The sequence below is a fragment of the Sus scrofa genome, chromosome 14 (assembly GCF_000003025.6).
Source record: "Sus scrofa isolate TJ Tabasco breed Duroc chromosome 14, Sscrofa11.1, whole genome shotgun sequence".
Lineage (NCBI taxonomy): Eukaryota > Metazoa > Chordata > Mammalia > Artiodactyla > Suidae > Sus > Sus scrofa.
Genome location: NC_010456.5, coordinates 125,565,130 through 125,591,667, shown reverse-complemented (window position 1 = coordinate 125,591,667; position 26,538 = coordinate 125,565,130). Strand labels below are relative to the sequence as shown.

At 36.2% G+C, this 26,538-nt stretch overlaps 1 protein-coding gene across 3 annotated transcripts in view; it reads right to left on the bottom strand.

Annotated features, from left to right (window-relative positions):
- The window catches only part of ATRNL1 (attractin like 1), a 776,870-nt gene that overhangs the window by 591,738 nt on the left and 158,594 nt on the right, over positions 1-26,538 (bottom strand). For all 3 annotated transcript variants that reach the window (XR_002338976.1, XM_021074415.1, XM_021074416.1), the window contains exons 14-17: positions 25,508-25,640; positions 16,037-16,218; positions 6,592-6,805; positions 4,439-4,627 (exon numbers count right to left, since the gene is read on the bottom strand). Coding sequence is in view for 2 of the 3 variants with exons in the window: in XM_021074415.1 (XP_020930074.1) it covers positions 4,439-4,627; positions 6,592-6,805; positions 16,037-16,218; positions 25,508-25,640 (718 nt within the window). In the remaining variant the exon portion in view is untranslated. The remainder of the gene's footprint in view (positions 1-4,438; positions 4,628-6,591; positions 6,806-16,036; positions 16,219-25,507; positions 25,641-26,538) is intronic.

The following is a 26,538-nucleotide window of genomic DNA, read 5'->3' as shown; positions in this document are numbered from 1 at the left end:
TGCAAAAACACACACACACAAAATCAACAAAACACAAATACAACCTACAGAATAGGAGAAAATATTTTCAGACAATGTGACCAACAAACAGTTAATAGTGAAAATATACAAACAGCTGAGATAGTTTAATACCAAAAATAAGAAACAATGCAATCTAAAATGGGCAGAAGACCTAAACAGACAATTCTCCAAGAGGCACAGAGATAAACAAGCACGTGAAAAGATGATCAACATCACTAATCAGCAGAGAGATGTAAATCAAAACCAGAATGAGGCACCACTTCACACCAATCGGGATGGCTATCATCAAAAAGATTACAAATAATGAATGCTAGAGAGGGTGTGGAAATAAGGGAACTCTCTTACACTGTTAGCTGGAACGGAAATTGGTGCAGCCACTAAAGAAAACAGTATGGAGGTTCCTTAAAAACTAAAAATAGAGCTACCATATGATCCAGCAATCCCACTCCTGGGCACATATCCAGAAAAGACAAAAAATATTAATTTGAAAAGACACACGCACCCCAACGTTCATAGTGACACTATTTACAATAGCCAAGACATGGAAACAACCCAGGTGCCACTCAACAGATGACGTGGCTTAAGAAAATGTTTCAGGGTCCAGTGCTGTCTGCAGTGGCATGGGTTCTGTCCCTGGCCTGGCACAGTGTTAAGGACCTGGCATTGCCGCAGCTGTGGCACAGGTTGCAGCTTTGGCTTGAATTCCATCTCCAGCCCGGAAACTTCCATATGCCACGGGTACAGCCAAAAAAATAGTGATAATAATAATAATAAATTTTAAAAAAAGATGTCTCATGAAGGAATGCAAATTAGCTTGGCGTGAAAATTCTCATCTACAACACCAAATGTTACATGTTCTAAGGAAAGAATTATTTGAACACCCCATCCAGCCATTTAATCATTCACTTGAACATGAAAAATGCACTTTCAGCCATGCAAAAACTCAAAAAGTTTACTAACCACAAATTCATTTGGAAAGAATTACTGAAGACTATTTTCCAAAAGATGAATAAATGAGAAGGAAAGAATGAAATAAAATATTTGTCAACCGAGAAGACAACCAAGACTTAACTCTAAATAATTTTTAGCAAGTTTTTAAGACTTTCAGAGTTTGGAGACTTTCCAAGTTCCATTTCCCCTACCTTTTATTTAGTCTTTTTCATGGTGAAATTTAACACACATACAGAGAAGTACATAAAGAAAAATGCGAGATTAATAAATTATCGTAAATGGGAGTTCCTGTCGTGGCTCAGTGGTAACAAGCCCAACTGATATCCATGAAGATGCAGGTTCGATCTCTGGCCTGGATCCGTGTGCTAAGGATCCAGCATTGCCGTGGGCTGTGGTGTAGATCGCAGACAAGGTGCAGATCCCACGTCTGTGGCTGTGGTGTAGGCCGGCAGATACAGCTTCAATTTGACCCCTAGCCTGGAACCTCCAAATGCCACGGGTGCAGCCCTAAGAAAAATACAAAATAATAATAATAATAATAAAATTAAACAATTACTGTAAATAAATAATACTCTGTAACTGCATCCAGCCTAGAAGCGGAACTTTGCCTCCCTTGTACCCTTTTCCTAATCAGCACCCCTAATCTTTTCCAGAAGCATCCACTTTTTTTTTTTTTTTTTTTTTTTTTTGCTGCTTTTTAAGGCCGCACCCACAGCATATGGAGGTTTCCAGGCTAGGGGTCGAATCAGAGCTATAGCTGTCAGCCTACGCCACAGACACAGCAATGCAAAATCCGAGCCGCATCTGCAACCTACACCACAGCTCACGGCAACACCAGATCCTTAACCCACTGAGCGAGGCCAGGGATTAAACCCGAAACCTCATGGTTTCTAGTTGGATTCATTACCACTGCGCCATGATGGGAACTCCCAATATAGCTTATTTTTGCTTTCTTTTGCAGCCGCACCTGTTGCCTATGGAAGTTCCCAGGCCAGGGATCGAATATGGCGAGCCCATCCCAAGAACACCTCTCCAGTTGATGCCAAGAGCCTGGGAGAACAAAGGTATATAACATCGGCAGCCTACAAGTTCCAGGACACATTGTGACAATTACTGCCTTGTCTCAGCTCTTCAAGCAACAATGGTGCTCAATAGGGAATAAATGTGGATTTGGCTGGGTCACTAGGGGAAGGAAACATCCTCTCTGGGAATAATGGAATGTTTTGGACAATCCTAACTCTCTACCTACATTGGGGTAAAAGCAGCTACCTCTGAATGAGAAGGTCACTCATCCGAGCAAGAAGGGCTGAAAACTGAATAACCATGTTGTCCGATGACTTTTAGATCCTAGGAGCAAGCGTCCCAACAGCAGACTCCCCATCAAAAGTGACCTCAGAAATATGCTACTCTTAGAGGAAACAGCTCTTCCTCTTAGAGGAAAAACAAGAGAGCGCAAAAGAAGAACCGAAAGAAGAGTGTATGGGCAGACAATGCATGTTGCTGCTTGGACAGTAATCTTCTTCACCACAGTCATGTTGCCAGTAGCTGTCTCCTATGGAAGGAGTACAGGGAAGCCAATGGGCTCAAAAGACAGTCCAGAGGGTACTTAAGAAAATTACAGAAACAGGCTGTGTGTGTCTCATGTTTTTAGGCAACATGCAAATGGCTACTTCCAGGAAAGAAAGGAACAAAGGGAAGCCAGGGAACTGGTGCAAAGACTGGGACTGGACCTCCAATAGCTGCAAAGATAGGATGAGAGAAGAGATAATAGTGTATAACTCAAAACAACTGTTAGGAGAAAAGAACTAGAATTAAGATGACAAGAGCCCCAGGGGAAGATTCCCTTATAAAGACTGAAACAGTTTCTCCCTATCCCATTGAGCACCTTTCAACTATAACACATGCCTGAATTTAATCTTCGCTGGGCTTCAAATGGCTGCTGCTTTGTTTCTTTGACAGCACTGTAACTGCAGTTCCTTTGGGGCCTGGCACATGATAACTGAATTCACTCATTGCAAACCCTGTTTATTATAGTTAAAAGTACTGGGAGGAAAAACGAAAAAAACAAACCTAAGGACTCCTGGTCCTTTGGTCCTCATGAGCGTCCCAGACATTCAAGAGCTGGGATGTAGGGAATTGAAGAGAAACAAAATATTCCTCTCATTTTATCTGTGTCTGGATTTAGCAAATGAATGGATGTTTTTCTTTGTTCAGACAACGGATTTTTGGATGTGCATAAACTTGGACTCCAGTTTTATCTGAGGTGATTCTGCAACTAACTGTGGTTGTAGAACAGCGAGTTCTGGGCCCCTGCAAAGCACCTTACTCCCAAAAAAGGACTTGTGGTTTGGATCAATCAAAAGAAGACAGACACTAAACAAATGAATGCATTAAGAAGTAAAGGGATGGGAGCAGTGGAAGTAAATAATCCTGTCTACCTTCTTACTACGTATTCAAACTAATTCAGATTCCTTGAAGTAGTTAATTGCTATCCCTGTTGGAAAGGCATCTTTTTGATTAGCCCCGGCAGTAGAGGAGCGACCATGGAAAGAGAAAATGTATTTTCTGCTAGCAAGGAGCTAACTGAAACCATTAGCTTCTACATTCTCCCATGCCAAAGTAGCTGCACAGGGTCTCAAATTCCTACAAGACTGCCAAGCGCCATCAGCAGTTTTATGCAATGTGCTTGGCAGTGGCATCCTAACGCAATTTGTCTTTGCCAGAAAGGCCCCTCTCAGAACCACACAGTACCCAGTAACACAGACTCAGGTGCATCCTCGTGTTCTAGTCCTTATAAAACATGAGACCAGCGAGGGGCAGGATCTTCCTCTGCAGCACAACCCACAGCAAGTTCAGGGCTGCCTGCTGACATGACTCTCCAGGTGACACCAAGACTAAGCATCTGCATCTGTAGCAGATACACCACCAACGATGTGATAGTCTCCCCCCCCCCAAAAAAAAAATACTTAACTTGAATTTAATCATAAGGAAACAATTAGACAAATGCAAACTGGGAAATCTGCAAAACAACTGGTGTAGATCCCTAACAAAATCACAGTTGTAAGGAAAAGAAGACACAGGAACTCTGCTAGAGTAAAGGACACTAAAGAAGCACAGCAAAGCAATATGTGATCCTTGAAGGGAGCATGTTCATGAGGTGTTACGCTGTTTTCAATACACACTCAGAGACTGGGAGGACAGCAGTGTGGTAAAATGTTAATAGTTTGGTAAGATGTTTAATGGAATTCAAAATAACGGCACTGGCATGACATAAATCAGCGGCTTGGAGCATTAAGGAGTTTTCAAACTCGCTTTTAATTGTAACCAGCCATGTTTAATTGTAACTAGTGACAATATTTTTTCTCATTTTTAAAAAACTTCCTCTAACATTCAATTTCTCTTGTCTATCACAGAAAAGTGATTGATGTTGCAGTCAAAGGAAAAGTTGCTCTAGAGAAATACTCACGCGAGCAGGTGGCAGTTTGCCACTCCAGACACTGTCCGTATGGGAAAGAGATTATGTAAGCATTAGAGTCGACACACCGCTTTGTGCTGCTGCACCACATACACTCCATGCCGTTGCTTGTACAGTTAGAACACGACGTCCTTAAAGAGCACGGCTTTTTGCAAGGCCTTGCATTTTGATTTGGACTGACTAGAATAAATCAACAAACAGAATTATTTTATTTATTAGCTGCATTTTAACACAAGTATATGAATTTCATTTGTTTCTTTACTTAGGGAATGTTTCAAGTAAGCCAAGGGTGGGATAAAAATTAAAGACTGTGGGTAAGATAAATGAGAATGAGGATGACATGACTTCTTAAATTTTATCTCATTTGACATGTACAATTCCTTGGAAATTTTTAGTCTTTTACAAAACATATCAAACCACATAATTTAAATTTTTAATAGAAATGTAACACACGACTGAGTTTTCCTATTAGCTAAATACTATATACACCATCATTATTTGCTTTTCTAGCTAGCCACAATTTCATAAATATTCGACACCTCATCAAAGCAAATGCTCTGTCAGTGAACATGTCTCTGATATAAACAAACAATAAAAACAAAACCAGTGACTATAAAGTCTTTAAATAAAATATAGGTTTTATCACACCCATTAGGATGACTGGTTTTTTTAATGTTGACAAGGATGTGGAGAGCTTGGAACCCTCTATACTGCTTGTAGGAATGTCAAAATGATGACCCTTCCATACCGTGGCAATTCTTCAGAAAAGTAAACATACAACTACCATATAAGATAACAATTCCATTTCTGGCTATATGCACAAAAGACATGAAGGCAGGAACTGGACCAGATATTTGTACACCCATGTTCGTAGCATCATTACTCACAATAGTAAGTGGAAGGACAAATGTCCACAAATGCATAAGTGAAAAGACAAAATGTGATAGATACATACAATGGATAATTAATTATTCAGCCTTCAGAAGGAATGAAATTCTGACACATGCTACAACATGGGTGAACTTTACTGTGCTAGGAGAAAAAAGCCAGTCACAAATGGGCACACATCTTATGATTCCACTTATATGTGATACCCAGAGTAGCCAAGCTCATAGAGACAGAAAGTAGGAGGTGGGCTGTCAGGGGTTGGGGGAGGAGTGAGCAGGAGTTATTGTTTAACGGCTATGGAGTTTCAGTCTGGGGAGATGAAAAAGTTCTGCAGATGAGTAGTGTTGACAGATTAACAACAATGTGCATGAACTTAATGACACGGAACTCTACGTTTTAAAATGGTTTTAAAAAGGCAATTACACCTCAAAAATAAAAGAAAAAAGGTTAAAATTGTAAATTTTGTTATGTATATTTTGCTGCAATAAAAATGGAATATTTAAAAAGGGAAAAGAATTCAATATTCCTTTCTCACTTAAAAATCCATTTCAAAAGATGTAATGGGAATGTTTCTTTTGACTTGCCAACTGAAATAATACACCTGTAGGATTAAAATGATTCTAAATTAATTGCTAATCTTGGAGTTCCCATCATGGTTTAGGGGTTAACAAACCCAACTAGTATCTATGAGGAAGCAGGTTTAATCCCTGGCCTCACTCAGTGGGTTAAGGATCCAGCGTTGTGGTGAGCTGTGGTGTAGGTGGCAGACGCGGCTTGGATCCCGCATTGCCATGGCTATGGTGTAGATTGCCGGCTACAACTCTGATTCGACCCCTACCCTGGGAACCTCCATATGCCGCAGGTGCGGCCCTAAAAAGACAAAAAGACAAAAAAAAAATCGTTAATGACAAATCTTTCAGACAAAGACTATTACTATAAAAAGACATTAACAAATTAAGAATAGGTTGTCACTATATTGTAGCTCCAACCTTATGTTTAAAAACCTATTTTACCAAGAAATAAAGATTATTATATAAAACAATACAATTTTGGTATTTTCACATATTAATACTGAAGTTACCAACAGTAAGTGGGGAATGAGGATAAAGATAAAATTTACATGGGAATCTGCATCATAAAAAGATGGTGAAAGTTACTTCAGGCCTATCAGTATCGCACCCTGAAAGGGACTAGTGGGAAGAAGAGTTGGAAACATTATTTCTTTTAAAGAAGGACTAGTTTACCAGACTACTTACCAACAGGTTTTTCACAGACAAGACCATCTGCCATAGATGTACAAGGATTAGCTTTTAAGCCTGCCACTGCAGCCCTTTCTAGATAGGCACAGAACCCAGAATCATTGGGTTCACCAGGGAGCCACTGTAGTGTTGTGTTTGTAAATGGAGACATGTCTTCCCATCCCCAGTAGGATATATTGATCTTGCGTAAGCCTACCCAAGGTGATACTTTCTGTAAACAAATAGCAAGAGGGACATTTTTTTAAAATGAGAGGTAAAAATCCTGTATCATATTTCTTAGCAAATCGCTCATTTTCGATCATTAAAAATTACATTTGAAAATATACAGAAGTGCCTTTCTAATGACTTCTAGCGCCAAGGATAAGTAACAATTCCAGAACATCGTAGAGAATAATGTGTACTACAACACTATGTTTAAAACATCTATTTTATGACAGAACACTGTAAACCAGCTATAATGGAAAAAAAATTTTTTTAATTAAAAAAAACATTTACTTTTATGTTTAGTGACAAGCTAGAGTTTTTTTATTTAGCCCTTGTGAACCTCGGTTTCCTCGTCTATAAAATAGGGATATCTGCTATAAATAACTTGTCTGATTCAGGCAAGATCATTAAAAAAGTTAAAATGTTGCATTGGTGCTGCTGTTACTGCTACTTCTGCTGCTGCCCCTATTACCACTGCCACTGCCAATCTAATCAGTTATAGAGATTAAGAATCTAAAGCTAAATTGTCACGACATGCGCTGAGAGAAAACAGAAAACACAGTCAATGAACAGTATATAAAGGCTGAGTGAGAATTTCATAACAGGTTCACAAGAGGACTAGGAGGAAGTGCCTCTCTTCTAGGTGAGACCTCTACTAGTTACACGAGGATTTTCTGCAGTTTTAGATAATTTAATGTCATCTACTTTCATTATTAAGGAGATCGAGAAAACTAATACAATCTTTGACGCTTACACCAAAAATTTAATTAAGAGGTTGACAAATGCCACAAAACTAAACATTCTTAATGCTCTCCATAATACTCCTTAGAAAACGAAATATATTCTCTATTTCCATACCTTATTTTAATCATTACTCAGTTTCAAATTGTTAACGAGACTGAAAAAATGATATATTCTTGGTCCAAGCTACGTAACTTTCTTCACAAAGTTTTTTAGATTACGAACCTCTTTCTCTTTTCTGGTTTCTGCATTAGAGTTAAGGATTTCTCTTTGAGATTTCATGTACTGTTTTCTTGAGGTATAATTGACAAATGAAAATTAGAGATTTTAAGGTGTACAATATGTTCTTTTGGTACATGTATACATTTTGAGATGATTACTACAATCAGCCTAACTCATAACCATCTCCTTATGTAGCTCCCTTTTTCTGCGTCAGTGTGAACATTTAAGATCTACTCTCTTGACAAATTTCAAGTATACAATGTAGTGTTATTAACAATAGTAACTGAACAGATCATGAGACCTCCAGATTTATGTATCCTACATAACTAAAACTTTGTACCCTTTGACCTACACACATTTCCCCCATTCCCAGCCCTTGGCAACCACTATTCTACCATCTGCTTTTATGAGTGTGACTCTTATAGATTCCACATATAAGTGAGATCATGCAGGATTTGTCTTTCTGTATCTAGTTCACTTCACACAGCATAGTGTTTACCACACCCATCCATGCTGCAACAAATGGCAGGGTTTCCTGATTTTTTTTTAAGGCTGAATAATACTATATATGTGTATGTACTTATATGCACATATACAGTATTATTTATTCATCCATGTATCTATTGGACCCTAAGCTGCTTCCCTAATAACTTGGCTATGGTGAATAACGCTGCAATGATGGGAATGAAGATATCTCTTCAAGATGCTAATTTAATTTCCTTCGGATGTATAGCAAGACATGGGATTGCTGGATCATACAGCAGTTTTTATTTTTTGAGGAAACTCCTGTTTTCCAAATTGACTATGCCGGTTACATTCCCAGCAACAGTACACAAGGACTCCTTTTCTCCACAATTTTGCCAATATCTACCTCTTGTCTTTTAGATAACAGCCATTCTAACAGGTACAAAGTGATATTGCAATTGGTTTTGACTTGCATTTCCCTGATGATTAATGATGTTGAGTTTTTTTTTTATCATATACCTGCCAGCAATTTTAAGTCTCCTTTGAAAATTATGTATTTATGTCCTTTGCCCATTTTTTAACTGGGTTATTTTTTTCTGTTGAGTTATTTGACTTGTTTATATATTTTGGAAATTAACTCTTTATTAGATATATGGTTTACAAACATTCTCTCTCATTCCACAGGTTGTCTCTTCACTCTGTTTCCTTTGCTGTACAGCTTATGGTTTGATACAGTCTCATTCATCTAGTTTTGCTCTTGTTGTCTGTGCCGTTGGGGTTATATCCAGGACATCACTGCCCTGACCAATGTCAAGAAGAATCTTCCTCATGTCGGTTTACAGTTTCAAGTCCTATCATGGAAGTTATTAGTCCATTTAGAATTGATTTTTGCATGTGATGTGAGATACGGATCCACTTTCGTCCTTCTTCATAAGAGTATCCAGATTCTCTTACTGAAGAGACTGTCTTTTCCTCATCATGTCTTCTCAGCACCTCTTTCAAAGATCAATGGGTCATAAATGCATGAATTTCTTTTGGGGTTCTCTACTGCAGCAAGTCTTGGTGAAGATTTCTTTATGTTCAACCTGCTTGAGGTTCTTTTGGGATTTATATGTTTCTGGATGTTTATTTCCCTCCTCACGTTTGAGAAGTTTCCTATCTTTATTTTTTTTCTTTCTTTTTTTTCGTCACTATTTCTTCAAATGAGCTTACTGCCCTTTTCTCCTTCTGTGCTTTGGGAATTCCTGCAATGTGTATATCAATTCACTTGTGGTCTATAGTCAAGTGCCCTATGTATTTTTTGTCTTTTTTATTCTTTTTTTTTTTTTTTTTTTTAACTCTGGGTAATTTCAAAAGGCCTATCTTTGAACCTGTTGACTCTTTATTCTGCTTAGTAGAGTCTGCTTTTGAAGTGTTATATAGAATTGTTTAGTTCGCTTAATTTCACTCTCCTTCCCCTTTGCAGAGGGTATTTCTCACGGTGGTTCACTGCACTGTATGGGCTTACAGGAAAGAAGATGCGAGGGTGAAAAGGTCTATTCTACCATGTTCACTGAGTCTTTTCTTATTTCTGTGTTCCTTCCAGGTGCTATGTAATCTCTCACCTGGATTCCTTAGCTTTTGTAAAGGTATTTTGTGTACCAATGGTTGTTCAAATCAATGTTTCTGTGAAGGACTAAGTGCTGGAAAACTCCCATTCCACATTTTGATGACATCATTCCTAAACAGTTCTAACCTGAATATACATAATAATAGATTTATGTCCTAAATTATCAAGCTTATAATATTAGATTATAATATGAAGTTGTCTCAAAATTCCACATTACCTTCTATTTTTTCTAACATTGACTGTCAGGGTACAGAAAAACATATCCCTCCATCTGAGTCTTTGACAATATAAAAATAAGTTATTTATACCCAGTATTTATTCTAAAAAGGTTGTATAAATGATCCTAGAGAGCTTATAAAGAACTCACAGACCTAGAAATTTATAGAATATATAAAGATAATTGTCATATAGAAAACAGTCAAAAAATATATCTTAAAAAAAATTAAAGTAGTATAAATATTATGATACTACATTTCATATCACCTAGTAGAGTACTGTACATGTGATAGGCAGTCAATAAATTTTGGTAAACAAGGCCATTAGAACAGAGATGGTTATTTTCCAGCATCCAATTCCTGAGACAGAGATAGTACTTAATAAATAATGTTCCTAATTATAAAAATGCACATGCTGCTTTGCCTTGTGATCATCATATATTTCATACACTGTCTGAACGAATTTTGATAACAAAAAAGCTGCAACATTTTTATAGTTCTTGATAATAACAGCAGGAATCAATCCAACATAGATATTTCAGATTAATGACTGTGCTTCACATTATAGCAACTCTGCCTATATTTCATAACTATCTATAGTAAAGACAAGTCATTTAAAAAGAAATTTTATTCTCTAAATCATAATGATAAAAATCTGTAGGGAAGAGAAGAGGAACAGAAAAATTAGCAGTTGATAAAACATTTAAAATTACTATTACCCAATAAATGAACTGGACAGGCAGTTGAAAAATGAAAGATAAATTACTATATTATGAAAATTTATTGCAGCACACCATAAATCACTGCAACATTTCATTAGCCATTTCCTATAAGTAAATGATCATTTGACACAAGATACCTCTTAAAGTGCATGAATTTGTTGATCTTTATTTGCCAAGGAAGGGTTATCTTTAGTTTATATAACTGTAGTAACTCCGGATGTAATTCATCTTATATAAAGATGCACTTAATGGAATATCACCTTACAGAAGTTTCCAACTTTGAAACTTTGCTAAAGCTCGGCTTGCTAATAAAGCTAAATATTCTCCATAAACAAGGCAGCCTAGTCCACAAAACTATTGAATCTAAGTTCATCATACATCCAAAATAACTATCAGTCCAATCTTTATGATTTACAATCATAAGAAAAGACAAACAACTTATACAAGAAATCGTGAGGTATGAAGATAATGTATTTTAAACAAGGAAAAAAAGCAATAGAGCTCTAAAGCCAAACACTACTGCTTTCTAAAAATCAAAGAATGTGAATCTACCAATAATAAGCTCTTTGTGATACATATTCAGTAGAGCTAATTTCCAAATGGTCATTGGTAACTGCCCCTCAATTTCGTAATTAAAGAAATGACACTCTTGGTAGTACAATATAAACAGATCTTAAATTATGTTATATGCTCCATATGACTAAAAATAAATTTACAAATAAACCTCATCACATCATTCCAAAATATTTCAAGAAAAGTCAATAAATCTCTCCGTCATCACACCACGTACATCTTATCCTTAGCCGGAAGGCTGGTAGCACTCAAACAAGGCAAATTAAGAGAAAAAACAGAAGCACTGATCTGATCACCTTACAAATATCTTCACATGCTGGCCAACTCAAAAGTCCTACAAAAGTTAACTAGGGCATTACTCTAAAAACCTCCTTCAGTCCACATTACTGGTTAGATACCCATCTTCTGTCTTCCTATATCACCTCGTGTGCACCTACATGCAATCATCACACCTGTCTTTCTCCCCCACAAGCTCTTTGATCAGACTCTTTGGGACTGTTTCTGATCTCTGTATTCTCAGCAAGCAGTAGACTGCCAAGTACACGGAGGTGCTCAATAAATAGGTAGCACTAAATGAATGAAGATTAGCTCATCCTTCCCAGAAAAAGAGCTACAGCTCATATAAAAATGGACACAGATAAGTTTTCCATTCAAATTTAATTATTATAATTTTTCACCACCCTTTTAATATCAAGCATATAATAAATCTGTTTGACAGCCTAGTATCATATTGTGATCACATAAAATTTTTGAATATTTGTAAAAGCTGGGGATACAATTAATTTACCAGTTTTATTAATGAAGGGACAGGGCTTTGACTCTATAGACATAAAATGGCATTAGAAATTATCTGTTATCAATGCCCGTGAAAAATATACATATTAATACCAACAAAACATTATTTTAGGCAGTAACAGTGAACTGAATGTTCATACAAATGTTTCAAAAAAATATATAAGTAACTCTAATTTTTTTAACATTTATACAAAAATGTTCTCACATAATTTTTTAAAAATCAGATGCTTATGTCCCTGTTATAAGCAAAAAGAAAATCAGTAACACATACTCTTTTTTTTTTTTTTTTGGCAGCTCCTGCGGCAAGCAGACGTCTCCAAGCCAGGAATTGAACCTATGCCACATCTGTAACCAGAGCCATAGCAGTGAAAATGCATGTCCCCAACTCACTGAGCCACAAGAGAACTCCCAGTAATATATATTCTTATTCTTTAGCATAAATCAGTAATGATCTTAAAAGGAAAAGGGTCAGAGTATAATTAGTAGGAGAAGAGGAAGGCTTTGTAGAATAGAAAAATTCAAACACCAGTCTGGAGCAAATATTTTTCTACAGTAAATATCAATATTAACTATCCATCAAATGAAGTCATTTAGTTTCCTAAGAATTCATTCTCTAATTAATGACTCCTGGAAACACTGGTAAGAGCAGTAGTGGAAACAGACATACAAAAATAATCTTTAAAGTGCAAAAAATAATAATGATAACTTTAGTAAACACTCAAAAATAAAATTTATCTATACTCTTCACATACAGTACTTTATTTATTTCTCATAATAAACATACAAGATAGCTATGATTATTATCCCAGGTTACAGATGAGGAAAGTAGGGCTGGGGAGTTTAACTTGCTACTAAGCTGTAGAGATAAGCAGTTAAGTCCAGGTTTGATGCTCTCCATCATTTGGATATGCTATCCTCAATGCTGCTTAAAAATTACCTACACCAAGAAAGTATTACTTAACTGATTCAATATAAGCAATTGGTAATATTTGTTCTTAAAAGTTTTCAAGACAAAACCATGTCCACTGCACTGTACAGAGTGGAGTTTTGCAGTAGCAACAGACTCTTTGTCCAAATAAAAGCCACAGCATAAAGTCAAAAAAAAGTCATTGAGATCTGGCCTAATATTTTCAAAGCAACAGCTGAATTGTAGCCATATCCCCATTATATGTATAGAAATCATGTCACTTTGTGGATTAATTACCACAGGGTGTCTATGTATATGTGTATATGTGTGTGCGTAGTTCTGAAACACTGGCCAAATCCTGCATACACCCCAGATTTGAGGTGTTTATTATTATTTAGCTTTATCACTTCCCTAATCTATATCGATTTCTAATTTTGTTTTTGACACAAAATACAAAATCTGCTAAGATGTTATATAGTTTATGTTATGATAGTATATTTCAAGTATGTATATGAACTAAAGTATATCAAAACTAGATTCAGTAAATTGTTTCCAAATCTCATATTTTATCTATTCTCAAGAGTTGACTACATTTTTTATTGACATATGATTAGCATACCCGTTTCAAGGATACAAAGTAATGATTCAATATTTGTACACATTGTGGAATGACTGCCACAAGAAGTCTCATTCATATCTGTCACCAACCACAGTTTCCTTGTGTTGAAGACTTTTAAGATCCACTCTCTTAGCAACTTCCAAATATTCAATACAGTATAATTAACTATAGTCACCATGTTGTACATTATAGCCAAATGGTGTATTTATTTTATAACCGAAAGCTTGTACCTTTTGACCCCCTTCACACATTTTGCCCACCCCCTTACCTTTGCCACTGGAAAAGTACCAATCTATCTTCCATTATCTTTGAGTTTAGGGAGTCTTATTTGTTTGTTTGTTTCTATTTTTTTATTAAAATACAGATGATTTACAGTGTTGTATCAATTTCTACTGTACAACATAATGACCCAGTCATATATATATACACACACACATTCTTCTTCTCATACTATCTTCCATCATGATCTATCCCAAGAGACTGGATATAGTTCCCTACGCTGTACAACAGGACCGCAATGCTTACCCGTTCTAAATGTAATAGTTTGCATCTACCAACCCCAAACTCCCCATCCATCCCACTGCCTCCCTGTATCTTCCTTTGTATGTTTGTTTGTTTTAAATTCAACATACAAGTGAGATCACAGGGTACTGAAATCTTGCCATTTGCCAAAACATGGAGAGGCCTTGAGGTTATTATGCTAAGTGAAATAAGTCAGACAAAGACAAATACCATATGATCACACTTACATGTGGAATCTTAAACATAAATATGTGGAAACAATACACATCACAATCTGTACAAATATCAAATCATTATGTTATACACCTAAAACTATATAATTTCAATTATACCTCAATTTTAAAAAAAGTTCTCAAGAAATGGCAAGTAAATTAACTAAGACATTTCAAAACTATACTTAGTAAACTATTTCCAAATCTCTAACATAGATTGTTCTTAAAAATTGATCTTTCTTCCCCCATTTTTGGCTGCCCTGCAGCATATGAAGTTCCCGGGCCAGGGATCAGATCCAAACCGCAGTTGTGACCTAAGATGCAGCTGCAGCAACACTGGATCCTTAACTGACTGTGCTGGGCCAGGGAGCAAACCTGAATCCCAGTGCTCCCGAAATGCCACAAATCCCATTGCACCACATCAGGACCTCCAAGTGTTGACTATATTTTAACATGCCAAAAAAAATAAATACTGTGAATTCCTACAAGAAACTTCTTATAAAATGATATTAGATACTATTTCCAGGTAAATATCCCATTTTCTGTGAAATGTTTTCCATAAAACAACTCCAGGAGCTTGAAACTGTTTCCAAGGGCTGTATGTTCCATATCTTCCACATACTTTAAAAATCGGTCTAAATTCTGCTAAACATTTGTATATTATTTCAAGCAAATCTATACTTAGAAAAAAAGCATTATTCAAAAACAACCCACAATACACACATGAGGACACATATTCACAAAATACATATATACAAATATAGCCAATGTATTAGTCTCGTGTTTTAATTATAAGGAACATCTCAAGTTACAAAGTAATGACACTCCAAACAAATTCTTACATGCATAAGTTTTGAAGTATATTTACTCACATAAGATAATTTCTTGGTAAAATAATGCAATGGTTTACTGAGCAAAACATGAGATGAGTAATTAGAAGCTCTTATTACCAAGTATACAGGAGTTATCTGCCAGTAGTTTTAAAATCAGTTCCACTTTTACTTCCAAGATTTAGTAAAAAAAAATAATAATATATTAAAAACAAAAAGACAGAAGTTCCTGTTGACGTGCAGCAGAAACAAATCCGACTATATCCATGAGGATGTGGGTTTGATCCCTGGCCTCGCTCAATGGGTTGGGGATCCAGCATTGCCGTGAGCTGTGGTGTAGGTGGCAGACATGGCTCAGATTCTGTGTTGCTGTGGCTGTGGCTAGGCCGGCAGCTGCAGCTCCGATTGGACCCCTAGCCTGGGAACTTCCATGTGCTGCAGATATAGCCCTAAAAAGGAAAAAAAAAAAAAAAAAAGACACACCAAAAAGGAGACAGAGAGAGAGAAAGGGAGTTCCCCTTGTGTCTCAGCAGTAAGGAACCTAACTAGTATCCATGAGGACTCAGGTTCGATCCCTGGCCTTGCTCAGTGGGTTTAAGATACAGCATTGCCATGAGCTGCAGTGAAGGTCACAGATATTGCTGGGATCTAGCTTTACTGCGGTGTAGGCCAGCAGTTGTAGCTCCAATTCAGCCCCTAGCCTGGGAACTTCCACATGCCGTGGGTGTAGCCCTAAAAAGACAAACAAAAAAGAAGTTATAGGATTATCAGCATATTTCCCCAATATCAACAAATATAACTGTTACCTGTTGTGTATACTTCTGTATTTCATCCAATACAAATTCTACTTCTTTTGAGGTCGTTAATGAAGCAAGATTTCCACTAAGATTATAGCAATAAAGTTTTGCATTGTCATAGTTTTCTCTGCTGGAATTGATTCTGAGACAAGCATCCCCAATATGATTCCATCCTTCTCCACAAAGATGAGCTAGCAAAAATAATAATAATTATTATTATACCTTATTTTTACATTACCAAAAAGCATATGTATTTTTCAATTATTTCAGAATTCTAAGTACTTCCATATTTCTTTAAATAATTTTAACAATAAAATATTTAAAGGCTTCACTGCAACATACTAAATGAAATTTGTCTAATAATTTGGTAAAGGATGAGAACAGATGATCCTAATTATTTCTTTAAGTGTTAAACATAAGAAAAGTTATGGCTCTATAACATGTGTTAAAATGTGCTGACTGCTAGGTTTTCTGTATAAATCTAGTGCACTGGCATATGATTTCTCAGCAAGTGAAATCACTACAACATTTATGTCACAAGCTTCAATTTACATAATATAGTATCACTTTAACAGAAAAATAACCAGCGCATAACAAAAGCAATTTCAAAGTTATTCCTACAGGTGGAGATAATTGTCCTCTAAATCTAATTTCCATAGCCCAGGTGTACTATTTTTGTATAAGCTGTGTTTTTGATTCTTTAATTAAAACTGCAGAGAGAGAAGTCTCATTTCATCTATGTTTAGTAAAGAAGCTACAAGCTTTGCTTTCTAATACTTTTTTTGCACATCTATTCCAGTCTTTCTAAAGTTTAAATATACTGTTCCCAAACAGTGGTTTATTGTTGAGTCCAAATTGAACTTAAAACGGTGCCTATTTTCTAAAACACAAGTTTATATAAATATGATACAAATTTATGCTCTGGTGTGCATAAACAATGAAATGTTTCATTAACACACTGATCTATGAAGTCTGACTACATCTTAGTTTCCACATCACATTCAATTTATCAGCGCCTCCTGCCCCTTCAGCCTTGGATGCATCAGTATGATCTTTATGGAATTACTCTAAAGTGGCAGTTCTCAAACATTTTGGTCTCCAGAACCCTTAACTCTTAAAAATTATTGAGAACCCCACAGATCTTTTCCTTATACATTTTACATCTCCTGGGTTTGACCATAGTAAAAATTAAAATTTAAAAATACATGTATTTACTCATTTAAAATTTTAACTTAAAACTTTATTACAAACACTCTTCCAGTTTCTGGGATGTCTTGCCCCTTTATGATATATACAGACTGATAGGGGATATATCATCAAATTTTCTCCTTCAGAGAGCAATTTACAGTACAAATTAGGCCCATGGTATCAAAAAAACTGAGACAACACCACAATCAAGTGAGATTCATCCCAAGATCACAAAGATGGTCTGATATATGCAAATCAATTAATGTAATACACTACACAAACAAAAGGAAAGTCAAAAACTACATGATCCTGTCAATAGATGCAGAAGCATCTGATAAAATTCAACACCTATTCATGACAAAACTCATACCAAAGTGAGTAGGGAAGGAACAAATCTCAACATAATAAAAGTTATTAATGACAAACCCACAGCCAATATAATATTAAATGGTGAAAGGCTGAAAGCCTTTCCACTAAAATCTGGAACAAAACAAGGATGCCCACTCCCACCACTTTTATTCAACACACTATTGAAAGTCCTAGTCACAGCAATCAGACAAGAAAAAGAAATAAAAGGTATCCAAATTGGAAGGGAAGAGGTAAAACTGTCACTGCATGAAGATGAAATGATACTATATATAAAAAAAACCCTAAGGACTCCACACACAAAAACTATGCAAACTGATCAATGAATTCATCAAAGTAGCAGGATACAAGATTAGCATTCAGAAACTGGCTGCATTTCTTTACCCTAACAATGAAATATTATATAAAAAAATAATGCTTTTTAAAATTGCAACAAAAAAAACTAGGCATAAATCTGACTAAGGGGGTGAAAGACTTATATGCTGAAAACTATAAAACATTAATAAAGGAAATTAAACAGGGTGCAAAGATATCCCATTCTCTTGGATTGGAAGAATTAATATTATTAAAATGGCCATACTACTCAAAGAAATCTACAGATTTAATGTTATTCCTATCAAATTACCCGTGACATTTCTCACAGAACTAGAACAAATAATCCTAAAATATATATGGAACCGTAAAAGACCCAGAATCGCCAAAGCAATCTGAGGAAAAACAGCAAAGCATGAGGCATAACTCTCCCAGACTTCAGACAATACTACACTACAGTAACCAAAACAGTGTGGTATGGGTACAAAAACAGACATACAGATAAATGGAACAGAGCACAGAACCCAGAAATAAACTCTCAAACCTACAGTCAATTAATCTTCAACAAAGGAGGTAAGAATATAAAATGGAAAAGAGACAATCACTTCAGCAAGTGGTGTTGGGAAAACTGAACAACTGCATTAAATCAATGAAGTTAGAACATACCCTCAGACTATGCACAAAAATAAACTCAAAATGGGAGTTCCCATTGTGGCTCAGTGGGTTAAGAACGTGACATAGTATCCATGAGGATGCAGGTTTGATGCCTGGCCTCACTCAGTAGGTTAGGGACCCAGCGTTGCCTCAAGTTGTGGCATGGGTCACAGAAGCAGCTCACATTTGGTGCTGCAACGGCTGTGGCATGGGCCTACAGCTGCAGCTCCAACTCAAACCCTAGCCCATGAACTTCCATGTGTCACAGGCTCAGCCGTAAAAAGAAAACTAAACTCAAAATGGCTTAAAGATTTAAACCTAAGACCTAACATCATAAAACTCCTAGAAGAGATCATAGGCAAAACACTCTCTGACATAAATTGTACCAATGTTTTCTTAGGTTGGTCTCCCAAAGCAACAGAAATAAAAATAAAAATAGACAAATGGAACATAACCACACTTACAAGCTTTTGCAAAGCAAAGGAAACCAAAAAAAAAAAGGCGGCGGGGGGTGGGGAGACAACCTACTGAATGGGAGAAAATAGTTGCAAATGATGAGACCAACAAGGGCTTAATCTCTAAAACACACAAACAACACATACAACTCAACAACCAAAAAACAAAACACCCAATTGAAAAACGGACAGAAGACCTAGAGACATTTCTCCAAAGAAGACATAGAGATAACCAACAAGCATGTGAAAAGATGCTCAACATCACTAATCATCAGAGAAATGTAAATCAAAACCACAGTGAGGCACTACCTTACATCAGTCAGAATGGCCATCATAAATAAGTCTACAAATACCAACTGATCAAGAGGGTGTGGAGAAAAGGGAACCCTCTTACACTGTTGGCGGGAATGTAAACAGGTACAACCACTATGAAAAACAGTATGGAGGTTCCTCAGAAAACCAAAAATACAATTATCATTTGATTCAGCAATCCCGCCCCTAAGCATATATATGGACAAAACAATGATTCAAAAGGATACATGCATCCCTATGTTCATAGCAGCTCTATGCACAACAGCCAAGACATGGAAACTAAATGTTCATTGACAGATAAATGGATCAAGAAGATGTGGTACATAAACACAATGGAATACCAATCACCCATAAAAAAGAATGAAATAATGCCATGTGCAGCAACATGGATGCCACTAGAGATTCTCATACTAAGTGAAGTCAGAAAGAGAAAAACAAATACCATATGATATCACTTATATGGGGAATCTAAAATATGGTACAAATGAACCTATCTACAAAACAGAAACAGATTCACAGACATAGACCACAAACTTGCGGTTGCCAAGGGGGAGGCAAAGGGAGTGGATTGATGGGGAGTTTAGAGTTAGTACATGCAAACTATTACATTTAGGATGGATAAGCAATGAGGTCCTATTGTACTGCATAGGGAATTATATCCAATCTCTTGGGATAGACCATGATGGAAGATAGTATGAGAAAAAGAATGTGTGTGTGTATATATATATACACGCATATGTATATATAATGTGTATATACATGTGCGTACATTATATATAATGTGTATGTATGCATGTATATACATATATTTGTGTATATACATACACATGTGTACATATGCAAGTATATGTGTATATATAATGTATATATATACACACATATATGTATGTATGACTGGGTCACTTTGCTGCACAGCAGAAAATAGCATAACATTGTAAATAATCTAAAATTTTAAAAAGGCAAAAATAAAAAAATTAAAAATTAAACTAGAAAAAATTGAGATGGACTGAAATGAATGGGGGTGGGTAGACAGATCAGGGATAAAGCAGAGCATGATGTTCATTTAGAACACAGGGTAAGGGTATCGGGTGTCCTCTCTATAATTCTTTATCATTTTCTATACATTTGAAATTTTTCATAATAAAATACTGGGGAAAATATTTAAATTAAAATGAATAGTACATTTTATTTTTTTATATTATAGTTTCCAAAAAAACAAATAGTGAAAACTGAGGCATTACTTTATATTTTTCCAAATCTCTCTTTTTTTTTTTTTTTGTCTTTTAGGGCTGCGCCCATGCCATATGGAGGTTTCCAGGCTAGGGGTCCAATCGGAGCTTCAGATGCCAACCCACTCCACAGCCACAGAAACACAGGATCTGAGCCACACCTGCAACCTATACCACAGCTCACAGCAATGCCAGATCCTTAACCCACTAAGCAAGGCCAGAGATCAAACCCACGTCCTCATGGGCACTAGTGGGATCCTTTACTACTGAGCCACAACAGGAACTCTTGCAAATCTCTTTAATGTTGGTTTAATACAATTGTATTCTCATTCTGAATTTATATTCAATCTATTATAATCATATGTCATGCAGCCTTTGGAAAACTACATAGCAAACCTAAAATAGAATGAGATTTAGAGAAGCAAATATCTTCATATTAATATTTGTAACCACATGGACTCTCTGAAAGGGTCCAAAATAGGATACTCAAGTTCTTTAGTAACTGCTGTCCTATTACATTAGGTAATGAGAATAAGACACTGCCTAGAATATAATAAGCATTCACTAAATTAGACTCATTGAATAAGAGTGTTTCAAACACCTTTATTTTCACTTTCAGGCTATAAATAAAGCAATCTTCCTTGTCATCTGAAATTTAAAGTACCAAATCACATTTAAAAGTTTTGTTAAATTATAGCTTTTTCCTTTCTTACTGAATCAAGCAAGGATTTATATTATTTTCGCTTTTTTTCAATAAGATCAAAAATACCTGGTTGAGAAACCATACAAATGCAAACAATGCATGAGACTTTGAGGCTAAACTAAACTATAACACTGAGTCAAATGTTTTGATGTTTTGGGCTTAGGTGGTACTAAGGATCAACTCAGCTTTTAGAGTTAAAGGATAGCAGTTAATTTTTTACTGCTGCTGTTGATTGTTTTGTTGTGGGGGTTTTTTCCAAGGCCACACCCATGGCATATGGACGTTCCCAGGCAGGGGTCAAAATGGAGCTGCAGCTGCTGGGGCCTACACCACAGCCATAGCAATGCAGGATCCAAGCCACATCTGTGACCTACACCACAGTTCATGGCAATACCAGATCCTTAACCCACTGAGAGAGGCCAGGGATCAAACCCACATCCTTATGGATACTAGTCCAGTTAGGAACCCATTGAGCCACAACAGGAATTCCCTATTGCATTTACTATATTATATTTATTACTCTCCATAATAATAACCTAGCCAAGTGAAACCCATACACCAAAACAAAATAATTTCCAAGGCAATAAGGAGATGAGTACTATCAAATATAATTTCACCACTGTTTTTCAATTTCCACTGATAATATATCACAGTGTGCATATGCCAAACCCAAACCCCCAGTCCAACCCTTCCCCCACCACCTGTCCCCTTAGGTATCCATAGTTTGTTTAAAAAATCAATGATTCTCTTTCTGTTTTACAAATAAGTTCACTTACATCCTCTTTTAGATTCCACATAAGAGATATATCAAATATTTCACTTTCACTAACTTCATTTAGTATGATAATCTCTATGTCCATCCATGTTGCTGAAAATGGCATTATTTCATTCTTTTTATGGCTGAGTAATATTCCATTATATATGTGTATGTAATCTACAGAGTCAATGCAATCCTTATCAAATTACCAATGGCATTTTTCACAGAACAAGAACAAAAAAATTTTAAGGTTTTATGAAAACACAAAAAATCCCAGGAGTTCCCGTCGTGGCGCAGTGGTTAACAAATCTGACTAGGATCCATGAGATTATGGGTTCAATCCCTGATCTTGCTCAGTGGGTTAACGATCCGGCGTTGCCATGAGCTGTGGTGTAGGTTGCAGATGTGGCTCAGATCCCGCGTTGCTATGGCTCTGGCATAGGCCAGTGGATACACCTCCGATTCAACCCCTAGCCTGGGAACCTCCATATGCTGCGGGAGCAGCCCAAGAAATAGCAAAAACACAAAAAAAGACCAAAAAAAAAAAAAATCCCAAATAGCCAAAGCAATCCTTACAATACAAAAATGGAGCTGGAGGAATCAGGCTCACTGACTTCAGGCTCTACTACAAAGCTATAGTCATCAAAACAGTATGGTACTGGCACAAAAACAGAAACATAGCTCAATGGAACAGGATAGAGAACCCAGAAATAAATCCAAATACCTACGGTCAAGGAATCTATGACAAAGGAGACAAAAATACACAATAGAGGAAAGACAGTCTCTTCAATTAGTGGTGCTGGGAAAACTGGACAGCTACATGTGAAAGAATGAAATTAGAACACTCTCTAACACCATATACAAAAATAAACTCAAAATGGATTAAAGATCTAAATAAAAGACTGGATACTATAAAACTCTTAGAGGAAAACATAGGCAGAATGCTCTCTGGCATAAGCTGCAACCGTATCTTCTCAGATCCCTCTCCTAGGGTAATGAAAATAAAAAATAAATGGGACCTAAGTAAACCTAAAAGTTTTTGCACAGCAGAGGAAAGCGTAAACAAAACGAAAAGATAACCCAGAGACTGGGAGAAAATATTTGCAAATGAAGCAACTGACAAGGGATCGAGCTCCAAATCCAAACAACTCATGTAATACAACAACAAAAAACAAACAATCCAATCGAAAAATGGGCAGAAGACCTAAATAGACATTTCTCCACAGAAGACATAGAGATGGCCAAAAAACACATGAAAAGATGCTCAACATCGCTCATTTTTTTTTCTTTTTAGGGCTGTTCCCAGGCTAGGGGTCAAATCCGAGCTACAGCTGCCTGCCTAGCCATAGCCACAGCCACAGCCACCAAGGATCCTTAACCTTAACTCATTGAGTGGTGAGGCCAGGGATCGAACCCACAACCCCCTGGTTCCTAGTCAGATTCATTTCCACTGCACCATGAGGGGAACTCCAACATCACTCATTATTAGAGAAATGCAAATCAAAACTACTATGAGGGACCACCATATGCCAGCCAGAATGGCCATCATCTAAAAGTCTACAAAAAATTGGGCGTGCCCATCATGGCTCAGCAGTTAACAAATCTGACTAGCATCCATGAGGATGCAGGTTCAATCCCTGGACTAGCTCAGTGGGTTAAGGGTCTGGCCTTGTCGTGAGCTGTGGTGTAGGTCACAGACATAGCTTGGATCCCACATTGCTGTGGCTGTGGCGTAGGCCAGCAGCTTTAGCTCCAACTGGACCCCTAGCCTGGGAACCTCCGTATGCCATAGGTGTGGCCCTAAAAAGCAAAAAATTAAAATTAAAAAAAAAAAGTCTACAAACAGTAAAAACGAGAGGGTGTGGAGAAAAGAGAACCCTCTTACACTGTTGGTGGAATATAATTTGATACAGCAACTATGGAAAACAGCATGGAGGTTCCTCAAAAAACTAAAACTAGAACTACCATATAATCCAGCAGTCCCACTCCTGGGCATGTATCTAGAGAAAACCACAATTTAAAATTACACATGCATGCTTATGTTCACTGCAGCACTATTTACAATAGCAAAGACATGGAAGCAACCTCAATGTGCATCAACAGAAGAATGGATAAAGATGTGAGATAAATACTTTGTCTTTTTAAAGAGACTCCGTATTTTTACTGATCTAATACTGATTTTTAGAGTTTAACACTTAGAAATCACTACTTTTAAGTTTAGTGTCATCTCACTATTGCTTATTAAATCCTGCCTACTGCATTAATATTCTCTAATTTCCTCAAAGTGAACACATGCATACATTACTATGTAAAAGCTCTAGGAGTTCCCTTCATGGCTCAGTGGTTAACGAATCCAACTAGGAACCATGAGGTTGCGGGTTTGATTCCTGGCCTTGCTCAGTGGGTTAAAGATTTGGCATTGACGTGAGCTGTGTTGCAGGTTGCAGACGTGGCTCGGATCCCGTGTTGCCCTGGCTCTGGTGTAGGCCAGTGGCTACAGCTCCGATTCGACCCCTAGCCTGGGAACCTGCATATGCCACGGGAGCGGCCCAAGAAAATGGCAAAAAGAAAGAAAAAAAAAAAAAAAAAACCTCTAAAGATCAGTAAATAAATAAAATTCCAAAACCTCAATGTTACTTTTAAAGGCAATCTAATCTTTATTTTGTCAAATGAACTTATAAGAAAAATTTAAATCCTGCAATGGAATTTTCCAACACTATCTAGCATTACATAGCTTCAGAAATTTCTCTATGAAAGAGAAAGAAAACAAACAAAAAATTACGGATAGACACAGGTAAAAAAAGCTGAACAGAGATAGAACTCCAGTTACTAGTCACCTCTGCCATGTACCAGTCATGAAATTTTAAATAAGTCACTTAGCCAGTGAGTGTCTCAGCTAATCTGTATAACAAGAAGATGGAACTGGTTAAATATCTATATTACTTTTCAATTTTCTGATTTTCTCTTTCATGTTCAAAAGTAAGAGCGCTTAGGGTCTACTAAGAAGAGTCTTACCTGTAAAAAAAAAAAATGGAAATTGCATTTTAAAATGAATTTTGCCCTGATTTGCTCAACTTAGATTCTCATTAGATAATATAACAACTATTATAAATGTTACAATTCATGATAAAAAAGCAGTCAGTAAAAAATCATCCCTGGAATTTAAAAAATAAAGGATACTTAAAAAGCAGATATGCCAAAACATTAACATTGTTAGATCTGGATATTAGTCTGAGTATTTATTATTTTCCATGTTTTTAAGATTTTTTTTTTAAGTTGAAAAGGATTTTGATCAAGTGAATAGCACAATAAATACAAGAAACCTTGAACATCTTAAAAGAATTAGAAGCAAACGTACAAACTTTTCCTGTAGAAACAATGCCATCATTATTCCCATGCTACTATTTGCTACTGATTTAATTTTAGAAAATGAAATGTTCTTATTAAAGCTTCTTTACTGTTCATCTATAGACTATAAAACTCATATCAAATTGAAATTTTTACCTGGTAAAGCCTGACACTCTTGTTGCCGCTGATCCCACTGGCAATTCAAGTTTAGTGAACAGCTTTTACAACTGGTTAGTTTGTTGCAAATCTGCTCATTTCTCACATGACATTTGGTGTAGTTTTTCACAGACTACAAAGTTAAAAGAGAAAACATGTTATTTTTCACCTTTGTACAGAAATGACTCTTAAACTTCAGGTACATATAAGTCACTTGGTGAACTTTAAACTACATATTTCTAACCCCCAATCCAGTTCTACTGAATCATAATTTCTCTTATTCATTACAAATTTCTTGGGAATAGAAGGTGTGCTCACTGAAAAAATGTGCAAATTACACAATTTGAAACAGAAAACATGTAATGAAAACCTCTTCTACTAGAATCTTCTACAGGCTTCCAATTCAATAAATAAAGCCAATGAACAAAGTCATTTCTCTCAATGACTACATGGAAAATTCTAGTCATAGTAAAACCCTCATGGAAACCCTTGAGAATGAAGTAGAAATGACAAGCAGTAAAAAAATTAAAAGATGTTTTATCAAAATGCAATACAATCTAAAAAAATAAATTATTTTCTCAACAACTCAAACTAATTGTACTTCCACAGATGCTCCCAATGGTGTCAGGTAATTGATGCTTCTCTTATACATGTGTCACGCTTCCTTTATGGATGCTAAAAATAATCTGCAAAAGTCACATTTTGAACATTCCTATTCTACAATGTAATCATATTTCAACTCATTCCAGCTCTAAGAGATTAAAGGTTAAAAAAGAAAAATAGTTAATATAAGAACTTTGGTCCTTTATATCAAAGTTCAAATATATCACATGCTATAATCAATATCTACTATAAAACCGACCTCAGGAAAACCAGATTCTAAGATTTGGGGTCAACTCTTCCTGTGACCCTTTTTTAAGAAAAAAAAAAACATATGCTGCACCCCAACCCCCACTTAAATTTTTTTTTCTCTAAAGATATATATACTTACCTTAGGCTTTCTCATATAAAAGTGATAAATATTTCTTTTC